The sequence below is a fragment of the Chrysemys picta genome, chromosome 18 (assembly GCF_011386835.1).
Source record: "Chrysemys picta bellii isolate R12L10 chromosome 18, ASM1138683v2, whole genome shotgun sequence".
Classification (NCBI taxonomy): Eukaryota; Metazoa; Chordata; order Testudines; family Emydidae; genus Chrysemys; species Chrysemys picta.
In genome coordinates, this window is record NC_088808.1 from 7813084 (window position 1) to 7835875 (window position 22792).

At 45.9% G+C, this 22792-nt stretch overlaps 1 protein-coding gene across 1 annotated transcript in view; it reads left to right on the plus strand.

The window, feature by feature from the left end:
- The window catches only part of CACNA1B (calcium voltage-gated channel subunit alpha1 B), a 509994-nt gene that overhangs the window by 337762 nt on the left and 149440 nt on the right, over positions 1-22792 (plus strand). Inside the window, exons 17-19 of the mRNA XM_065571905.1 lie at positions 3547-3664; positions 13404-13471; positions 20662-20768. Of these exons, the coding sequence (XP_065427977.1) occupies positions 3547-3664; positions 13404-13471; positions 20662-20768 (293 nt within the window). The remainder of the gene's footprint in view (positions 1-3546; positions 3665-13403; positions 13472-20661; positions 20769-22792) is intronic.

Sequence of the window (22792 nt, forward strand, 5' to 3'; positions counted from 1 at the left end):
CTTCAGTGCTTTCCTGAATTGGCCTCCCAGGCTTTGACATCACTAACACGCACTAGTCAGTCCAGTATTATTATGGAGAGATTTTAAAAGCTATTCTTATTCTATCATCTGATGGCTGTTCAGCCAAACCTTTGCATTCAATACTGAGCAGTGCCGGACAAACTAATCACCACAGACAATCTGGTCAATTTTGCCCATTGATCTTTCTGCAAAAGTTCTATAAAACGAACTTGGACGTTTGTGACTTTTTTCCATATTTCAGATGATCTGGCAAATAGTGTGAGCTGCTCACAGATCATTTCCCACTAGTCGTGATTTGCTATGCAATCTGTGATTGGCTTCCTAAGTCACATGATAGTTCTGCTTCCTGGCTGGATGACTCCAAAAGCCACAAATAGCTTTCCAGTATGGTTGCCAACCCCCCAGGATTGTTCTGGAGCTCCAATTGTCAGGTGATGAAACCTCCAGGAATAACCTCCAAACAAAACTGGCAACCCTGCTTTTTCCAGTTGACCCCTAAACACTCCCATCCTGATTTTTCATGCATATCCCTGTTTCCCCAGCTTCTCTTTCCAGGAACATGCTTGTGAACCAAATTCACTCACATGAATGGACCTGGAAAGCAAAATGAAAGCAGATGCACATTCATGGGAATTATTTGAACAAGTGTTTGTGAATCCTGTTTTTCAGAACTCATCCAGCACTAGTGCTGAGAGACCAATGGCCAGAGTCAGTTACTCAAGTTACACTGATGTAACTGAGACCAGAATCTCTGTCCCTAAGTGGTCATTAGGATATACACACTGCACTATATTTGCTAGTCTGCCATAAGAATCATCATTGTATCTCAGCCAGAGCCTTTCCCGAGGTCAGGAGCTGGTGGGCAGTCTGAAATTTGAAATTCTTTCTAGTATATCATGCACATGTGGGTTTTGATTGCTAACAATACATCATATTTATTTTCTTACTAAATACAGACCATGCAAACTTTCTATTAGTGGGTTGGAGTACTGAATTCCAAAAAACATTTCCTAATGCACTCAGAAGTACTATAATTAAAATCCCCCATACGGGGCAATCAGAACGCTAGGTGCACAAATTTCAGAGTGCTGAAAACACAAAGAAAGTTGTTGAAAAACGGGGATGGCAGAGGCTCAGAAGAGTAGCTGTGATGCTTATCAAAGCCTGAGACAAATTCATTCGTCACTGTTTGTTTAGATATTATTCATGTACTATTTATTGTCATTGTGTCTGCATCCAAAGTCCTCAAATCAGGATCCGGGTCCCGTTGTGTTGTGCCCTGTACAACCACATAGGAAGTCACAGTCCCTCACCTACGAACCCAAGGTTCCTCCTCCTTCCGATTATGTTCTTCATCTAGATTCTGTGGTGGGTTTTGTGCTTCTCTGGCCTGGTGGTTGCTGTCTGCAACATTTGGCTGTCTGTGGCGCCTTGTGGTCAAAGACGGCAGGGAGCAGCAGGCGCTGACCAGACCCCTGTGTAACCCACACACCTTCTGGTGTGGTGTTCTGTCCCTTCTAGTGGCAGTGAGACCAATTAGCGAGAGAGAGAGAAAACGAGACTGCTCTACAGCCTTAGCTAACAGCCCGTTGGCTTTTAGCTCATGTGGTAGAGGCTCATGCACTAAGCTCCGTGAGGTCCCCGGTTTGATCCCGCCCGCCGACGAACCGGGGTCTATTGGCGTTACACCTGCACCTGCTGTTACCGACAAACCAAGATGGTGGGGCTACCAAGTGTCCAATGTCTCCTGTGACACTTGTGTTTGCCTCAGCCCCATCGCATCTGCCTGGAGCCCTGTAGGATCTAGTTGGGTGGCAACAGGGATCCTCCAGGTTACTAGGGCTGCTGGAAGGGTAAATTGTAGCTGAGCTGCCTCTTTCCCTCCACTCTCACTGCTCCCCGGCTGCATGGAGCCAAGCTGCATGGAGCAGCCAGGAGGAGGAAGCAACTGTGGCTGGTAGCCTGGTGCCGTGCTGCTGGCGAGGGAGAAGGGTGGGGAGAAGAGGGGACAGATGGAGAATGGGGCAGGCGAGTAGGAAGCAGGTTCCACGGTTGCGCCACGAGGCTGCTGGGTGGTGCTGGCTGAGCAAAAATCCAGATGGCCTCTCTGCCCACCCCTCTTGCTGCTCAGCCTGTTGTCACTCTGCCAGGGCAAAGCATGGAGCCGAGGTGAGAGCAATGGCTGGTTGAAAAAGAAGGTGAGGGATTCGCTGCTGGGCTCTGCCTCCCTTCCTTTGCCAGCACACCCACTTCCTCCAGCTGCATCCTGGTACCTCCTCAGCATCCTTCCAGCTACTCCAACACCTGCCAGCTAGCTCACCTCTCAGCTCCCCCACCTGTCCCCCAACACCCACCAGATATCACTCAGGAACCCCCCAGCTGTCCCATGGCACACTGCCCAGGTACTCCCTCCCTAGCACCCGCAACGTCAAACATCTTCCAGTTACCCCAGACAACCCACAGCCAGGGTACCTCCTGCATCAGGAGACATCTGCTTCCATCTGCCTTTGCCCCATAGGCAGCCAGTAGTGTTCCCCCCTGCCCGAGGCAGGCGCTTCTCCTGCCCCCCTGTGGAGTGAAGTCAGTGACTCTCTCCCATCCATGGGAAACATCACAGGTGGAGCTGTGGAAATCTTGGCCCCTATGCACGATTGGCTAATAGAAGGAAACCGAAGATTCCACTGGGCTGGCCTGGCAAGGGCATATGGGAGAAGGGCTGCTACCGCTTCTGCATGCTGGCAGTCTTCGCTCTGTGTCCAGCCGCCAATCTCACAGTGCCGGTGCTGCCAGGCAGCAGAAAACAGGCAGCCCCGGAGTCCGCTGAGGGAAGGAGTTTTGAGGCGGGAATAGGACTAAGGAGCAGCCATTAAGTGCTGCTACTGGCCTCCTGCTGCCAGTAGTCCCAAGTACTCCTCAGCCCTCATGGCAGACCACAGATGACTCTGGTTAAAGGGGCCTCTCATGGGTTGTTGAGTCCAAGGGCCTCCTCCCAGCCCAAGCTTTGGATCTATGGATCCATAAATCCTGCCTCAAGCCACCCCCAGCTGGCTGGAAGGAATTTTATAGAGTTTGGTGGTTAATACCTTTTTTCTCTGCTGTACCTCCCAATAATCACTATATTACTTTGGTTTTATCTAAACCAAAATAGTTTAAACAATGTATGTTGAGGAATGTAATTGACAGGCGTTCTCAGAAGGAATCTCTCCCTATCCTCTTAAGGGAGGCAGAAAAAAATGCAAGCGACTGCCAGTTTTAGGTAGATATGTATGCGGTGTTGTAGCTACGTTGGTAGAGACAGGGTTGCAGTTGATCTGCAGAAAGAGCTTCTAAAAACTCTTATGGGCAAAAGAAGACTAAATAACCTGAAGGTGTTGGACGGATTTCTGGCACACCCCTTTGCAGTGGCCTTCTTATCAGTAGATTTCCCTTGGAGGATCTGTGCCCATAGCTGTATATAAATGATGCTTAAACACTCCAATCCTTTGCTCATCTCTCTCTCTCTCTCTCTCATATTTAACTACCCAGATACTGACTGGCGAAGACTGGAATGCAGTGATGTATCATGGGATAGTATCACAAGGTGGGGTCCACTCAGGAATGTTCTCTTCCATTTACTTCATCGTCCTGACGTTGTTTGGTAACTGTATCCTTGCACTTCAGTATGAATTGTCCATGGTATGACATGCCGTCTCTCACTGGCAAATCAGCATTCAGGATTCTCCAGCCTCCTGAAGTGCTGGAAGGCAATGTAGTGTAGTGGGTGAAGCCCAAGTCTGGGAGTCAGGACACTTTGGTGCTATTCTGACTCTGCCACCGGTTTACTGGTTGACCTTGTGTAAGTCACTTAGGGCTTGCCTCTGCACACTAAATTGGTTTTAATTCATACCTTTTGGTATTTCACGGCAAGTCTGTGTGTGGACACTTACATCAAATTAAGAAAGTCCCATACTGATTGAATTTAGGCCAGGGAAAAAATAATTTAAGATAAATCCAACTAGAACCTTTTAGCGTGAAGTGTGTCCACACACATACTTGCACTGAAATGAAATCCAACGTAGGCTAGGTCTACCCTACAGCCTAGGCCAGCAAAACCTATGTCACTCAGGGATGTGACTGTTCCACCCTCTGGGCAACAGAAGTTACACCGGCATAAGCACTCGTGTGCACAGCGCTCTGCTGACGAGAGAGCTTCTTGCGCCAACATAGCTTATGCCAGTCGCATAAATCAGTAGGAGTTTTGCCTGAGTAAGGACTGCAGGATCAGGATTCAATAACAGCCTATTGCTCTAACACACTGAGTCTTTTAATTATTCAGTGTAAAATTATATGATGATGTATTAATTTATTAGTAGACATTGAAGCCTACTACTTTTAGCAAATTCTAATCTCAAGAAAACTCCAGAAAATATTTATTAGATACCAAGTCACCACACTCATACCATATAGATTAGATTTCTCTTTAGACCTTGTGATTTTGGTACCACTGTTAAAAGTAATTGCATACTTAGTAATGAATTACAGGGGTGAAAAATTCTTTACTAAAAGCAAGTTAAAAGTGCATTTTTCAGCCCTGATTCAACAAACACCACACCTAGCTTACACATATTGTGCCATTCAGTGCATAGAGCGTCTTCACCGCACGTGCTGCAGCGGTGAAACTGTACCGGGACAGCTGCAGCGCTGTATGTATAGACACAGCCTTAGTTATTTATTTGGTGAATGTTTGAGAGTAAACTACCCCTTGAGCTCCCTGTTTCTCAGTTTGTTTCTCCACCTGTAAAATAAGGATAACAACATTCACCTTTGTGAAATGCTTCAGGGTCTTTGGATGAAAGGTCCTATAGCAGGGAAAAGGAGCCTTAACAGGCGGATCAGAGTGCCTCACAACCACCTCCTACCCGAGAGAGCCTTTGCTCCAGGTCAAAAAAGATGTGTGTTTGGAAATTTGTATTAAAGGGTGGGTGGTGGGGGTGGGAGAATAGCTGTATTGAAACAGTCCATGTAGAATCATTTTGGGGGGAAAGTGAGAAAACAAGGTAAGTGCACATTCACAGCAGCACACCAGCCTTTCGTTTTGCACGTTTCTCTGTATTCAGCGTGAGGCACTATGATAAGGAACGGCAGATTAAATGGCATCTGAGTTGTAGTTGTCACATTAGAGGCTGTCTTCGGAATTACCCAGCTCTAATTCAGACTGTCAGTGAGCAGCGGTATCTTACTACATGGAGACGGGCTCGGTCTTTGCACCAGGGTATCCAGTTCATGCAGCGCAGAGACCCTGCTGGAAATAAGAAGATTCTGAAATTGGGAGGGGGCGGGGGAGGAGGGAAGAGTTCTGGATCCTTAGGGCTTGGCCTTTGAAAATGAGATGAAAATATAATCACATTGAGAGAGAGACTGGGAGAAACAGGCTGGCTTTTAACCGTGAAGAGACTGAGAGCTAATGCTTTTTAAAAGGATATGGATTCCATTCTTATCCCTTTCCCCCCCTCCACACTCGCTAATTCTCTGCTCCTGTACACTGATGTCACTGCACAGAATTCATTAGTTTCACCAGCATAAAACTTGTGTAAGGGAATGGTGAATCAGAGCCCGAGTGTAGTTTTCAAAGCATATTGTTCCATTTGAGAGCCACCAAGGGACAGAGTCTCTTCCCTGCACCAGTCCCTTTTAGAACTCCCCCTGCAAAGGAGCTGTGTGAGATGGTTCGCAGCATAGGTATGCCAAAGGCAGGCAAGGGAGTGGACAGAGCTCTGTGTGCTCTGGATAGCCCATAGACAGCTATACAAGGCTGCTGTAGGTTAGAGCAGTCCCCGAGGCTAGCCTAACGTGCATCTGGAGCCACTCCAGTACCTGGAGCAGTCCAGAATTAGGGAGGCATAAAAGCCATAGAGACTTTCTCCAGACTGTCCCAAAGATGTTGTCTTGACCTGCTTAGGAAGAGCCCTGCCCTTTATGAAATGCTGTGGGGGACTATCACAGGGCGGGACTCACCCCTGGAGCGCCTCCTGCTGGTCGTCCAGGGAATTAGCGTTTCCAGCTCCAGAGAGCCTTCTGCAGGCCGGTGTCCCACTTGCCGCTGGGCCTGAGTCCCTCCTGCCCCTTTCAGGCCAGGGTGCTGTACCCTCACAGATCTGGGTCTCCTCTCCCCAGGGAACCTCCAACCCTCTATCCCCACCTCGCCTCAGTCTTGGGCTACTGCCAGTCACTATCTAGCCCCCACTCACTGGGGCGGACTGAAGTATAATTGCCACTCATCATCGGTGAGGAGGGTTTAGACCTGCTACCTTTGTCTATCCCAGTACCCTTCCTGGCCTTTCATCAAAGGCCTGCAGCCTGAGGGTTTGCCGGGCTGGAGCTCCCCAGCTCCTCTAGCCTTCCCCCACCCCTGCTCCACTCTCAGTACCCTGCTCAGCTACCAGGCAGCCAGGGCCTTCTTGCTCTATGGCCAGAGAGAGAGACTGCCCACTCCTGGCTCACTGGCCTTTTGTAGGGCCAGCTGTGGCCTGATTGGGGCATGGCTCAGCTGCGGCTGCTTCCCCCAATCAGCGAGCCTTTAGCTCGCAGCCCCAGCCCTCTCCCAGGGCTGGCTTTAACCCTTTCTGAGCCAGAGCAGGTGACCACCCCGCTACAGGGACATATGGCACTGGAGAAAGGGAAAGGGTTTCCCATTGGTTGATACACTGTTTCCTATACTGGTTTTATTTTCATTTCCATGCTACATGCCTTCCAGGGCCAACACCATGTTCTTTGTACGCTCCAGCTATCCAACTGTCCTCTTTGTTAGGGATGGAAGGAGGGCCTCTCCCTTGTATGTTTCCACCCAGACTCCTCTCGATGTGTGTCTGAAACTTCTGCAGATCCTCACACCTACCTGCCGTGCTCTGCCAAGAACAGGTGTCATAAAGGGACACTTTGACATCTCTTTGCTGTCACTTCTTTATTGATTTCATTGAATCCATGAAATGTTTTTTTCGAGGTAGAGAGCAGACTAGATGGTAAAGGGTTAGATTAAAATAATAATCATTATCTCCAACTCTGGAACATGATTAGCAGCTCAACTAGATTTATGGGCTGAGCATCCCCAACCATGAGAATTTTGCACATAAAAGGGACCTCATGCTGTGGAACTAACCACTTTAAAGTTCCATTTTAACTGGCAGACAGTTCCAGCTGAAGATTACACTTGGGGAAAACATTTTAAAAGACATTTTAATAGCCTGGCTCTTTCATTGTTTTAGAAGCACAAGATGGGGGAGGGGTAGCTCAGTGGTGTGAGCATTGGCCTGCTAAACCCAGGGTTGGGAGTTCAATCCTTGAGGGGGCCATTTAGGGATCTGGGGCACAATCAGTACTTGGTCCTGCTAGTGAAGGCAGGGGGCTGGACTCAATGACCTTTCAGGGTCCCTTCCAGTTCTATGCGATAGGTATATCTCCATTTATTATTATAGTACCTTTTATTGAAACAACTTCTTCTGGTGAAAGAGACAAAGCTTTTGAGCTACTCAGAGCTTTTCTTCAGGTCGCTTTCATTATTAGCTCGTTTTCATTATTGCCCATTTCAGTGCTCAGTAACATGCCTCCGGGATTCTCACTCAGCTCATCCAGGAGAGAACCACCAAAACTTTGCTTCTCATGTCTGTTCCAGGCAACCCGAACTACGTGCCACACACCCTGTAATGCAGACAGAGGAATCCTCAGGGCACTATATACACACACAAAATAAGATATGTCGAGAGTGATTCTTTAATTCTCTGTGAATCCTGCAGGTGAACATGAGTTCACCGCCGTGGAGTTTTTGCATAAATGAAGTACCCAGGAGGAGAAGAAAGCCAACTGAAAAGTATTTGTGACATTAAGGAAATCACTATAACAGGGCTAATGCATCCCAACGAAGTTCCTGGACCAGGTTCGGATGTGAGATACTGTACACTGTTGCAAATCTGGAAAAAGACTTCAGTGGAGGTTCGCCGGATTTACACCAGTGTAAGTGACATCAGAGTATGGCTTATTTTGTCTCTGTAGAAATATGTCTTTCAAAATGTTTCAGACCGGTATAATTTGATAGAGTAAATTTGGGATTACTCTGCTCCCTAACCATGTGACTTTATCTCCAATTAACATTCATGAGAATCTGCACAGATTGGGAAGAACAGCTGTGGGGGATTTTTTTTTGTTCTGTTTTTAAAGTGTCTCTTTTTCCCTTCATCACTCAGGGAATAGCAGCGGTAAGCCCACTGGTACTCCTGCTGATATTTCAAAAAGGATTTCAGTGAGGTCGCTGCCACCTCTGTCTTTCATTGAAATACATTTTTAATGCTTGTGGCATGCAGGGAGCATTCTTTTCATATATCAGAGAAAAGTGAACCATAACTTTCAAATGGCTTATGTTGTGTCAGGTACAACATAATCAGAAATGTCTGAAAATGAAATATAAATGTAGTCTGCCAAAAACCAACCAACCAACGCTCCCTAATATTTTTTCTACATGTTAAACCGTTGGCGGCACAAGTAGGTATAACCTGAAGTAATAGAATGGCATTAAGAAAAGGGAAATATTGGTAGGATACAATATATCTATTTTCCTTTAGGGAACAATCCTGCAATGGCCAGATAGTGGATTAGATATGACAGATAATGTCTCTTCTATTTCTAATCCATCAGTTAAAGGGACACTGTTAATTACTTTTTAAACAATAATTTTACTATTTCGTTCCTGCCTCTGTCATTTGCAATATCCTCTTAGAAGCTTGAAAAGAACGCTTCTTTCCCAACCTGGATTGTTCAATAGGCAAACACTAGTTTTCCACCACCCTTTCCCATGGGCATTTTCACTGGAGTTGAAATGTACATGGCTCTTCTCATTTTTCTTACTTGCATCACTGAAGTCAGATCAGCTCTGGGAACAGGTTTTCTTAGCTAACGTGTGCTCCAACTGGGAGGCTGTGCAGTAGCAAAGCAAAAGAAGACACTGCGGTTCCTCTTTAAGGAGTGGCTTTATTTTCAGGTTCTCAGCGCCAGCCTTCGATGAATTACTGCTTAGGAGAAGGAGGTTGGAAGGAAATGGACCAAATTCTGCTCCGATTAGAGAGCCTGTTTTAGCAATTGGGGGTAGGCTTCCAAAGCAATGTTTTGCTGCTACCCCGCCTGCTGCATACATAAATTCCTGCCCACCATGGTCTGTGATCGCATCACTCTGCGCAGAACTGGCCTAAGAATTTTGGGGCGAGTCAATGAGATGATTCTTCAGGAGACGTAACTGTTTCATTGTAAATGTGGTGAGTGGGTGTATCCCCAGCCTCCGGCTTCAATAGTGCCACCCACTTATTTGTATCAGTTTATGTTTTCGAGGCCCTTTGCAAGGAAAAGGGCTAGAAACTTGCTTAAAAACCAAAACCAAAAAGACCCCCAAGCCCTGAGAGTCTCGTTTATATTATATTTCTAGTTCCACAAAATCCTATTGCTGGCTCTCTCTCTGTACGTTTAATAGGAGTGGCACTATTGGGATGGAGAAAAGAATCTGGCCCGATACAAGGTAAGGCCTTGTCTATATTCAGTGTTGCTCTGTACACAAGTGCAACTTTGAATATAATCAAGACCTAGAGGGAGTGTCCTAAATGAAACTTCAAGGCCAAATCTATCCCTCAAAAGCAGCCTGTGATGGCCCTCTCTTTGTAACTATGGCGTGAGGACAATGCTGAACAAAAGCTGCTGAATTCAGCTAACCTGCGGATTGTGTTAAGCTGTCCAGGAAGATACAATCTTGCAAGTTTTGTGCAGTGCTTGGTACAACCAGGGCTGCTGCCAAGGTCTTCATGTGACTCGCATGGTCCCAAAGCTCCCATTTGACCAGACTGTATCAGTTTGGTGGATCAAAACAGCGCACCCCATTAAAAGATATATTGGCGGCGGTTAACAACATTACGTGAGGCTTTTTCTGCCTGTTTGTATGCAGGGGATAGGAGTGGGAAGCCAGCTCCGTGATTGCCATTTAACCCCATTGGGTTTCTGACTTGGTTGCTCGGAGACGTTTTGAAAGCATTGGTAGCACCTGAGAGGAAGAAGTCCAGATAGCCGTGGTCACTTGGAATGGCAGCAGTGACCTCTGACAGCGGTAATGCAGCCGTCACAGCTGTCACTCCATTTTGTTAAATTAGAACCTCATGTTCCAATCGGCATGTAAAGGGGAATTGGGAAATTAGTATCTTTTACATCAAAAGTTAATGGAACTCAAACGTATGTCAGAAACGCAATCGTTAAGGAGACAGCATGGTGGGTGGGGAATGATTGTTTCAGACGGTTTGTTTTTTTTCCGCTGACTTGACTCAGCAGGGAGGATATTCTCACACCCATTGCCCCTACCTGCCCTGCCTGCAGACAAGAAGGAACCATTTCCAGCTTTTCTCAGAACCAGGGAGATCATCTCTACAGACCAGACTCCGCCATCCGAGATGACAGCCTGGTCGACAGACTCGTGCTAACAGGGCTTGCATTGATGCTCTAAAAACAGGGCTGTCAACGTTGCTGCTCAGGCTCTCAAACCTTTGGGGTTGGGTGGGCCTGAGAGCCCGGATTGCAAAGCTCACCCAGCCATTGTTAGCACGCCAGTGCGAGCCCCACTGATACAAGTCTGTCAACCCGGGCACGGATGCTCGCTCCCAGCTGCAGGGTGGATGTACCCATAGAGGATGACAGACCTCGTGACTTTCTCTGGCTCTGTAGCTCACTGATTGACTAAACACAACCCCTGTTGCTTAGTGTCACCGTGCAGGGAGTTAATGTGGCGTAAGAAGGTGCTTGTAGGGCCAGGGGACCTAGGGGTTGCTGCACCTGACCTCTAGCCCCTTGTTTCCCTAGTGCAGGTGCTTCAGGATTTTAGGTGGTGGGGTAGAGGGACCCAGGCCCTCCCTCTCCAGTGGGTCCCAGACCAGGGCCCTGTGTGAGTCGACCCCCTGAACAGGGGGCCCTTGCAGCAGGGAGTCTAAATCACCTGCTCTGGGCTACTTCCTACCACTGTCCCTTCATTGGGATGGCTTGTCTTCTAGTGTCCCTTTGTGAATCTTGGGCAGTGCCCTGCCATAGACCCAGGCTCCTTCGGGCGGGGCAGTCATAAGATTGGTGTGGCCGAACCCTACAATGTGTCTGTGCTTCAGTCATCCAGTTACCTCAGGTGCTGGAGGCTCCTAGTCTCCCTTGGCCAGGGAGACAGTACTTATTCCCTGATGGCTGCCTCAGCTCGTAGGCTAGTGACCCTTCTTCTCAGGTAGGGAGGCAGGTAGCTCTTGCCTCTTTGCCAGTCAGCCCTAAACGGAGCCAGGCTCTCTTCTTTTCTCCCCCCTCCAGACCTGGCATTGATTGCAGGTATAATGGGGCAGGGCTAGGTGGGCCCAAAGGCTCTCTTAGCCCTGCTGAGCTGATGGGCAGTGTCTCTGCTTCATCACAGTGGTAATGCATAACTGAGAAAAGACTCAGGCACTCAGTTAAGCAGCCTGCTCTGCGCTAGACTGTTGGGAATGGTCCCCAAGATACCACTCAGCTAGCCGAGTATTGCTGGAGCTCAGGGTGCTCTGAGCACATCCCTCATGTGCCCTAAGCTGAGCGGTCTGGGACTGGGTGGTGTGGAGCCAACTACACCAGCTTTATGCCACCACAGATCCTCTGGACACTGGGGAGTCCCAGTTGCCCTGCTAGGACAACTGCCTGAGAAGTGCAAAGCACCCACATAGTTAAATGAGTTCTTAGCCCCGCGTTTCCCTAAATCCTGTCTTAGGCTATGTCTCCACTACGTGGTAAATCGACCTACGCTACTCAACTTAATGTAGCTGGAGTCAATGTACCATAGGTCGAGTTACCGCAGGGTCTACACCGCGGGGGATCGATGGGAGAAAATCTCCCATCAACTTACTTTACTCTTCTTGTTGGGGGTAGAGTACAGGGGTCAACTGGAGAGCGATCGGCAGTCAATATGGTGGGTCTTTACTAGACCCGCTAAATTGACCGCCGGTGAATCGATCTCAGAAAGTCGATCCCTGCCGTAGTGTAGACCTGCCCTTAGATTTAGTGCCATGGAAGGGTCTGCTAACTATACTAGACGCCCTTGCTCCTTGCCATACTCTGCTTTATCTCCTTCACTCTTTTCTATCTCATTGCTTTCTCTTATAAATCATTTGTTCCCTACAGCAGTGCCTTGTGCATCTTTCCCAGCTCACAGACTACACCAGCAGACACAGCCTAGTAGTTAATTACATTCTGTCTGCCTAAAATTCCTTCAGGCATTTCAGTTGGTTCTGGTATATTTTCAATTCCTGTCCTAAATTCTTGTGCAACAACTACTGTGTCAAACTACTATAGTGTTTTGCTCTGGTGGTTGAAGCAACCCCTATACACACACATATAGGCACGTATAGTAGTAAATGACTTTGGGATTCTTTAGAGGAAGAAGACTAAGTACGTGCAAGATCATCTTCATTATCATGTTAGGATCCCATTCAGCAGATCCATCACTACTTCAGACAGCCATCACAGGACATCTAGAGCTGAACACCTTGTTGTCATATATCAGATATTTTCACAACATGGCATTCTTTCTGAGATAAGATTTTAGATTTGTGGACATGTCTTGTTTTTGTTTGTTTGCTGTATATGCTCCACGTTTTGTGTATGTACTATCTTATTTGTAATTTATCCTTCGCTTTATTGGAAACCAATACCAAAAATGGTCACAATAAAAAAAATATGAAGGAACAAGGAAGAGCTGAAATCATAAGCAAAAATGAAAGTGTTCCTCCTAATAATAAATGAAAGAATAATACTAGACATATAATATGTGCCAGTGATAAAGGAAGCAATTATCTCATTGACATATTGACTTTACTGTGATAAGTTGTATTTTTCTCCAGCTAGTATGTAATATTGCAGTGAGACAAATTTAACTTGAGAAGATATTTTCCTTTTTAATGGCAACCACTGTATAGTAGAGATGGAAGAATTGTCTCAGAGCAAACCGTTTCTCAGCTAATGGTTGATACTTAAGTAAGGGGGGAATGAAGAAGGCCAAAAAGTAGGTGCGTGTGTTTGAGTCAGCATGGTGGAGTGGAGAAGCTGGAGGGAAAGAATGGATGAAACTGTGATATCTCCTATGCTCTGGAATAGTCTCCCAATGCACGTGATGAAGTTGGGTAATTTGTAACTGGATTGACAAAGCACTGGAGAATATTCAGTAGGGTTCAATCCTATGTTGGCAAGAGGGGAACTAGATTTTTCCTTTTCCCATGTCTATAAGACTCTGTTGGTTGCAGGTGGTGTGGGGGGGGGGGAATATAGGTGGAAATTTATTTAACCCATGACTGTGTGAAGATTTTTCCTTAGCTGCTGTCTAAAAGACACACTCCTGAATGTCTTCTTGGCTATTGCTGTCGACAATCTTGCGAATGCACAAGAGCTAACCAAGGTATGTATGAAACATCTGGCTCTTCAACCCATACTTGTTCCGGAGGGATTGTAGTATGTGATCCCCATTCTGCAAATGTGATTAATGAATTCTTATTGCATTCTCCCCCTATGACCCTAGAATTCTGTATACGCCACTGGTGGTGGCTCTAAATGAACTGTCCTGCTCCAGCCAACCTCTGGTGGCCTTGAGATTTCTGTACAAATGTCATGCGCCTGTGGCACCTTTCTTTACCCATTTCCATTGCTGCAACCCTTATTTAGGGAGTTGATTTTGAAACATACATTCCTTTTTGCTTAGTAATGAAGATCTGTGCATGTGCATCTTTGTACCTCTGAGCTCTCCTTAGTCTTTAGATTCCCTATTATTAATAATAATAATAATATTGTTTTCTTTTATTATAGAGTGGGTAGTGAGCACTTTTCCTTGCTACCACACAAAAGTGAAGAAGGACCTCTGACTATTAGCTAGTTTCAGGGGCAGCGGTGAACCAGTTGAAGGTTTTTAGCTGACTCAATAGCATATTTTGAAGCTCTCGCCTGGGGAAATTCAATGATTTGTGTCCTATTGCCTAGTTTGGTGTTTCGTGCTAATACTTCTTACCTTGCCAAATTTCAGTACAAATCAGAGAATTAAAATCCTCCAGTCAGGTCTGTGGAAAGCCACTTGCAAAAGGCCTTTACAGAGTTTCAGTCAAGATATTAAAACCTGCCTGCCCCTTGGCAGAGGCAAGAGAAATTCGACACACAGGCCAGAGCACTGGCAGAATGCCAGGCCCTGGCAAGAGCTTAAAATGAAGCCGAGGTAGCTTTACTTTAATACTTTGTTTTACATTGGAACATCCCGTATGGGAAAATACACATACCCCAGGATTGTGCTGGAAAGATCCAAAATGCTACAGCTTACCACAGTGTTACTGTACTGTTTTGGATCATTACTGCAGAATCCTTCTTTGGTCTCTCTGGTTTTGTTTACACATTTCTAACTCGTTCTCATTGGCAAATAAAATTAACACAAGGCCTGTTGTAATGCTGCTCCCTCTGCTACAATGGTGTGGCCCCTGCTAATTAACGAGGAGAAAGGTGTTTGTCCAGCAACTAGCACAACGGGTTCCTGGTCCATGATGGGGGCTCCTAGGCGCTGAGATAATACAATAAGAAATAATAATATTTGGGCAGTTATATTTCACAGACTTTTACGGGTTATTCCTTCTATAGTAAAATGGTCACTGATCCTTGTGCTTGTTGCACCGGCTAGTGGGAGAGCTTTCCTTGGTAGAGCTGTGACAATGCTTGCCCGTCAGTGGCATGCCGGGAAATTTTCAGTCAGGCATGCAGTTGTACATTGGCACGCAAGATGGCGTCCTCGGTGCGGTGTGACCTTGCACATACAGTACACGTGAGGTCATGCTATGAGGAGGATGCCATTTTGTTCTACAAAATGGCATCCTCCACACAAGTTCAGGGCCAGACAGAATTGTCCTGCAGGCACAGCCAGACTGAAGCATTCAATGCATGCCGTGCAGACACCGACAGCACGCCACTGTTCCCAGTAGTTCAGAGATACCATACATCCCTAATAGTTCTTGCGGTGGGAAGCCAGACTAAAAGAAGGTCCCTTATCCCACCCCAAATCCTGCCACTCAGATCCAAACACAGTTAACTATACCATGGTACAGGGCTGTTTTAGGGTTGAACTTTTCTTCTACAGTCCTCCCTCTCTGCTAGGCAGCTGCATTGCTGCCTTCAGTCTGCAGCTCTGAATGGAGCTTTGTTTCCTGAAAGCGGATGTCTGATGTATAGCACAAGAAAGGGATAATGGGTATCAGGTGTATAATAAATGTTCCTCTGTGTGTGAGATCATGTTTTCTGCATCTCTTTTCTGTTATGATTCATTTGAGTCCTGACTTTTGGGGATGGGGCTTACTTTTACTGGGGAAGATTTTCCCTTTCAGAAACTCAGCTGTTTCTGTGCATTATAAAGTCCATACATTCTTATAATAGAGATTTATGATCCTCTCCATAGGTGCATTTAACCCCTCCCATGCAGATTTGTGGGAGTCACTTGTATGCAAGAATAAAAGACTGAACCCCTTAGAGTTCTTGTCTAATGAAGCTCAGGGGAGAGGGATAGCTCAGTGGTTTGAGCATTGACCTGCTAAACCCAGGGTTGTGAGCTCAATCCTTGAGGGGGCCCTTTAGGGGTCTAGGGCAAAATCAGTACTTGGTCCTGCTAGTGAAGGCAGGGGATTGGACTCAATGACCTTTCAAGGTCCCTTCTGGTTCTATGAGCTAGATATCTCTAGTCCTTTTAACTTTCCCCTGTTACTTATTTCAGAAGCTGACTCTGATGGTTAGAAAACTGCCTTTGTTAGAGTTTATAGAGTGCAATTAAATATTGACAGAATCAAAAAGTATTGCCAAATCATCGAGCTTCTTTCAAAACTCTCTCTTACTTCATGGATCCAAAAATCACTAGGGTTTTCAAAAGGGAAGGAAAAAGATAAAACTAATTCAATTACGCGGCCTACCTAGAGAATGAGAGATTTATTGCTAAGTAAATATGATCATGTAAAATCCAAAATGGCCTGGAGATATAATTAAATTACTCGGGAGTCAGTTGACCCCCAGAGACTTCCTTTGACAATTACATTGTAAAACTCATCAAGATCAGTGTTGCATACAATGTCCAAATACCGTAAGTAACCTGAAAATGACTGTTTGGGGAGGACAAAAAACCCCTCCCCACTTCCATTTAGGTCTGCATCTGTTCAGCCAGCACCACCTGTATTAGATTTGAAATAGGACATGGTTTATCACATGACTTGAACTTATTCTGTAGCATTAACCAGTGGATTGTCACTGATAGTGGAAACCAGCAGAGTCCTGGATGCTGCATTTCAATGCAGTTTAGTAAGTGGAAACCTGATTAGAAAACTGACCAGTACTGTAAAGCAACTCTCTAAGAATACAAACTCCCCAAGTATTCCCCCTTCTGCTTTGAATAAGAGTGTGTGCTGCCCATGGGCGGCAGGTATCAAAGGCAGAGGAAGGCTCAACCTACCCAATCTGCCTGTGTGGCCCTGCCCACCCTCTCTCCAGGGCCCCTCCAGCTTCCCGCCTCGGGCCCGCAGCTCTTCTTTCCCATGTGGTCGAGTCCTGGGCCATGGCGGGAGGGAGGGGACCATAGCTCTCCCACTTCCCCCTTCCCCTCCTCTTCCACCTGAGCCCCACCATCCCACCCCCTGGCCAGGCCAGTGGGGAGCCCTGCTGGGGAGCCCGGGCAGCTGTAGGGAGCTGCGGCAGTCGGCAGACCTTCCACCTGCCCAGGGTGTCGGGGGGTGAGAGCAGCCTCCAGCCCGTGTCCCCACCCCCCAGCCGCCCAGGGCAGGAGGAGGGTCTGCGACTCTATCCCGGCTCCCCACAGCTGCCCACGTGGCTCTCCCCGACCTGGCTCTGGCTGGAAGGGGGGCCTCGTAGCCGCAGCCTGGCTACAGCAACTGTGAGGATCCACGGAGTCACAGACCCTCCACTTGTCCCAGGGGGGCAGGGACACAGGCCAGGGGCTGCTCGGGCCCCCCACAGTGTGGGCAGGTAGAGGGTCCCCCGTGGCTCCCCACAGCTGCCCGCCCAACTCTTATCATGGCCGGGCCGCGGCTCCGAGGCCCCCCGCAACCCCGGCCAGAGTTGGGTCAGGGAGAGCCACGCGGGCAGCTGTGGGGAGCCGGGATAGAGTCGCAGACCCTCCTCCTGCCCTGGGCGGCTGGGGGGTGGGGACACGAGCAAGGGGCTGCCTTCGCCTCCACTTCGGGCAGTTATTTTTAGTAGAAGTCACGGACAGGTCACGCGCAATAAACAAAAATTCACAGAAGCCCCAAGACCTGTCCCTGATTTTCACTAAATATAACTGTGACAGAATGGGGAAGGAGAGGGTCCAGGGTCTCCCAGGCATCCACAGCACCTCAGAGATCGAGGGTCTCTCCACCGCCCATGGTGGCTGAGAACTACAGGGGCTGGCGGCGGGGGGCTGTGATGGGGCCTGCTGCCTACAACTGCTCTGGGGCCCCTGCTGGCTGACAGCTCCAGCCCTGCTGGCCCCAGAGCTGAAGTGGAAAATGTCACTGAGGGCTCTGGTACTCACGGATTCCGAAAGCTGGGAATGGGTGACAGGGGATGGATCACTTGATGATTACCTGTTCTGTTCATTCCCTCTGATGCATCTGGCATTGACCACTTTTGGTCTGACCCAGTATGGCTGTTTCTTATGTTCTTATGACCTCCGTGACATAATCTTAGCCTTAAGGATGATAATTCTGAGCATTCATATCAAAGTTTTCATCCATTGATCAGATGCATGTTCCAGTGTAGGGATCATGGACTAGATATCAGCTTCAGGGAAAGAATGATGATCAAGTGGTTAGAGCACAGGACTGGGAGACAGGAATGCTGGGTTCTGTTCAGACCCACTAAAGTGTCCCCAAGCAAATCACTTATAACCTTCCTATCTGCTTTCCCTTCTGTAAAATGAGGATACTGATAGAGATGTATGACCCAGGGCGGCGGCGGCTGCTGTTGGTAGTAGTAGTAATATTGGATTTGTATTGCGGTAGCGACTATGAGCCAACACAGTCTCTCTCTCTCTGCCTCAAAGAGAGCTTACAATTTAAGTGTAAGACAGAAGTTTAATTAATACGTGTATAGTGCTTTGAGAACCCTGGATAGAAGGTGCTACAGAACTATTATCATCTTTATTTTATTCTGAAACACTTGTCTGCTAAACACTGTAGTTGTTCTAAGTTATGTATTGCTAAATTTGCAAATACAATAGCAGTTTTCTTGAGCTACAGAGTCTATCAAAATTTTGGGCTGCAGTGAAGAGTGGCTTAGAAGCAGGAAATGTAATCTTCTGCTTTCTAAGGTTTATGTTCAGTGAGTGAGATATTAAAAAAAAAAGGCAATGACAACATTTAAACCTTTGTGATTGTATTAAATCTGGCTAGAACTTGGGAGAAGAGACAATCAGAGAACCCCAGCCCATAAAAACAAAACAGTCAAACCTTCCTCAAATTACAGCACTTTCAGATTTTATACCCCAAAGGATTCATATTCTGCAAAATAAAAATATACATTTGACTTACAGTAAGAGTCTCACGTGATTGAGAAATGTACTGGAAGTTGGCAGCTGAGAAACATTGACTTTGTATAATTGTTTAATGGAGCGTTTTCGTCTTGGTCTGGCTTGGATTCCTACTTTAACTGCAATGAGGATTTGCTCATTATAGATGCACCAATATCTGGAGAGAAAAAAGCAAGCTTGAAAGCCTAATGGCAGAGGGGTTTTTCCCCACATCTATAATTCACTGTCATTTATTCCCCTTGAAAAGAGGAAGGAAAAGGAAACCAATTTCTAAGTGAGTTAAATCTGATCAAATACTATTAAATTCAGACCAGTTACTTGTTCTTGCTTATACTATTCCAGGGTGGAGAAATCCAGGTGTAGGCTATGCACTAGTTAATATCTCACAAAGCTAATTCTCAACAGCAGGAGGCGATCAAACAGCATCCTACAGAGTGCTACCGTGTGGCCTATAACTGCCCTCATCTTTGAAGCGTGATTGTACTCAGAGTAGTGATGTTAAAAGTGGCATTGTAGGGTTCCATGATTATCTTTCCATAATTTCCCTGACAAATTGGACTAGTTTGAAGGTTAGAAAGGCCGACCCTGGGATCTGAGCCCAGCCGAGGTCTGTTTCCATGGCTCACCATCAGAAATAAAGATTCAGCAGTCAGAACAAAACAATGGTGTTGATGGTGCACTCGCTAGAACACAGTAGATCACGCTTCTGCAACGGTATGGGTCCTGCAATGCTAACAGGAGTGGCAAACACAGAAAGTGGTTACGGGTTTTTTTGGAAGAGTCAACTGATGTGTTTCTCAAGGCACACATGGAGCAGACCTGCTATAGAGGTCTGCTTGGGCCTAGTTTTAAAGCCTGACCTGACCCGGCCAGAGTCTGAGTGGGTCAAGTTGTTTTCAGACCTAACCCAAACCCAACACTTCCCCCTGAACCTTGTCAGCACTGCTGCCACCTCATCCTTGGGGCTTGACCTGGTGGGGGCTTCCCATTCCTCACGCCCCATGACTGCCTTCTGTCTGTCTCCTGCTGCCTGCTGTCCAGAGGGTTGGCGCAGTGACTGGGAGACCATGAGCCACAACACCTCACACTCAGCAGCACACAGAGCGCAGCAAGGCGGTGGTGGCTGGAAAGAGTGGGGCATGCAGCCGCCCCTTCACAAACCCCTGGGCAGGAGGAGGTGATCGGAGACTACCGGACCCAAGCCCAAACAGGGTCATTTAACCCAACCCTGGCATTTGGGTCCCGTCGAGTTCAGGTCAGGTTGCAAACTTCTAGTCTGCTGAGTAAGAAGGAGCTATCTTTACATGAGCATCTTTCTGGCCATAATCGTCATTTAATATGGCTTCCGATTTCAGGTCCGCTAGGGTAAATGTGAAGTAACTCCATTGAAATCAATGGAGTTACACCCGTGTAAAATTGGTGTGAATAAGTTCAGATTCAGGTCCTCTGGTACATTATTTGTTTTAAGAAAAAATACTTTCAGTCTAATCAATGGGACGTGGCCTTATTTTACACCCAAAATGTCATGCTCTTTTATATTCTCTTTCCATGTTGTGGCACATGTTGCCTGATTATGATGAGAAGAGGTATAAGAAGATGCCCTCAGAGACTGGAGAGTCCACCCAGCATGCAGTTCTCCCTCTTGGTCTGAGTAGAAGGGCCCTAAGCAGATGGAACCACACAGAACCTTGCATTATAGGATTTCCAGTATTGACAGACTTTGCCACTATATAAAGATGAGGGCAGCTGCCGTCAGCTCCATTTTATGTAGAGTAGTTGCAGCCTTCTGGCTCATAACTTGCTAATATGGCACCAGACAGGTAAAGCCCATGGGCCCTGCTCAGGAAAATATGCTGTAACAAATCATGCAGTTGTGTCCTTTAACAAAACCCGAATGCAGAGTTTCAGAGTGTTTAACTGTTACTTAGTTAAAAAGTGGCTGTGACAGTTGTGTATCACTTGTGGCCATTTATGAGTTCAGTTGATTTTCATCCTAGGTCTTTAACTAACTGATGAATGATGTAAGCCTGGATTTGTCTTGATTTCGGAAACAGGATGAAGAGGAGATGGAAGAGGCTACCAATCAAAAGCTTGCACTCCAGAAGGCCAAGGAGGTAGCAGAAGTCAGTCCCATGTCCGCAGCTAATATTTCCATAGCAGCGTAAGCGTAATTTTTATTATTTGGGAACTTTTATCATTTTGTTTCTATTCTTCAGACTGAGTATATATCTGTTCCATTGTAGCAACTCATAGGGCACGTGAACTCTGATGTACAATATGAAGGACTAACAAGGGCTGTAGGTTGATTTGAATACTTCAGTGTCGATCACTTAGTTTTGTATTTTATTTGGTACCTTTGCATTTAGTTTGTTTGTTTTTTTGAAATGTCATTGTCTCTGCATCACTGGAAAAGAAATGCATTTTAGAGCATTTTTAAGTTGTCCTAGGAAAGACTTCACCAGGTGAACTGTTATCATTTCACTTCAGACTTTCGTTCTGAAGATATGTGTGTATGACATATAAAATATAGTTTAAATACAATAATCTGTGCTTTGATAACTGAATTGTAAAGACCACCTCCTGAATTTCAGACACAATAGTGGCTTTGCATGCCCTTTGCTCTCAAAAAAAGCCATTTGAGTGTGCAAAATGGGACATTGCATATGTGAACAGGCACTCCTATGCACCTGGTTCACATTCACAAGTATCATCTTGCACATGCAAATGTAGGCTTTGTGCATGGAAGTGGGCGTGCTTGTGCGATCTCACTTTGGAAGAATGCTTAGAAAATATTACTCTTTGGGCCAGCTTTTCAAATATATGAATCTAAATTTCTCTTGCAGAACATGCATAAGCAGGTGGAAATAGGTAATTTTCAGACATGTGCTGAGGTCTTTGAGGTCAGTGGGAGTTTTGCCTGTATAGGGTAAGGACTTAATTTGGTACACACAATTGCTTGTTTGCACATATAACACACATTTTGCATGTACTTCTTAGGGAGCCTGTGTTTGAAAATGAACACATTTTGAAATGTACTGATGGACACACACAATTATTCAATTTATGCAATTCCATGGGGAAGTTTGAGTGTCTTTGTGTCAAAAATACTGCCCTGCTGTTTGCTGGGAGCTGCAAGTATTTCTCGACACCCTTCAGTCCTCAGAAAGGGGCAGCTGGAAATGACTCCAAGGAGCAGGGAAGTCTAAACTTATTTAGAATAATTTCCTGTCCAGGTGTGTTCCAAAATATCTTTCATCCAGAGAGAATCCTATTTAAGTGAACAATTTTCTAATATATTTTCCCCAATATAAATCCATCTCATGAGGCCTTCATTAGTGTGTATTTAATCTAGAATCATGTTATTTCAGAAACAATGGTGCAAATGAAACTTGTTCACTAAATTTGAAAAAAAGAAAAGAATATTCTTAATCTGTTTAGCATTTTTTGCAATTCATATTTGTAGAATACATATATGGTTAGAATTATAGATCATTCTCCTGTTATAATGATTTGCCAGCCTTAAAAAGAAATCACATGAGAAAAGTTACTCTTATTCTTTGATGTACTTCTGTGTACCGTAATTTTAAAATGTAAGATGGCATTGTTTATTCTATTATTATTATAAAATGATTGTATATGTGAAGATTACTTAGAACCCCAAACTCCCATTGACTTTAATGGGCCCAGGATTTCACCTCAGAGTATTAGTTACCAACAGTAGTTTTAGTTCCTGATTTTTCATCAGGCTTTAATCTGGTTTTTGATATCACATGATCAGTTTTGTGACTACAGTTACATGTAAGTGCAAAATTGCAAGTTACTATTTGTTGTGCCTACAGTTATATCTGCTCAGACATCTATGTGCCTGATGTGTAGGTACATTCAGGTGGTTAGGCTTATAAAATGAATGCAGTTGCAGGTGCAATTAGTTGTTTCCACATTTAACAGCAGTAGCAAAATTGTGCTTGCAATACTAGAGCCCACATTTGGAAATGTAGAATTTATTTTTTCAACAGTGTGTCTCTAGACAAGCTGTATCTGCTGTATAGAAACATGAGATGCTTACAAGGCTACTGTGATTTACTTGCATGTGTGAGTGAGTGATATTAGGTTGGGAGAAAGACTGAAGAATAAATAGATGGGTGATTGAATGAATAAACACATAGACAGAAGGACAGATTAGTG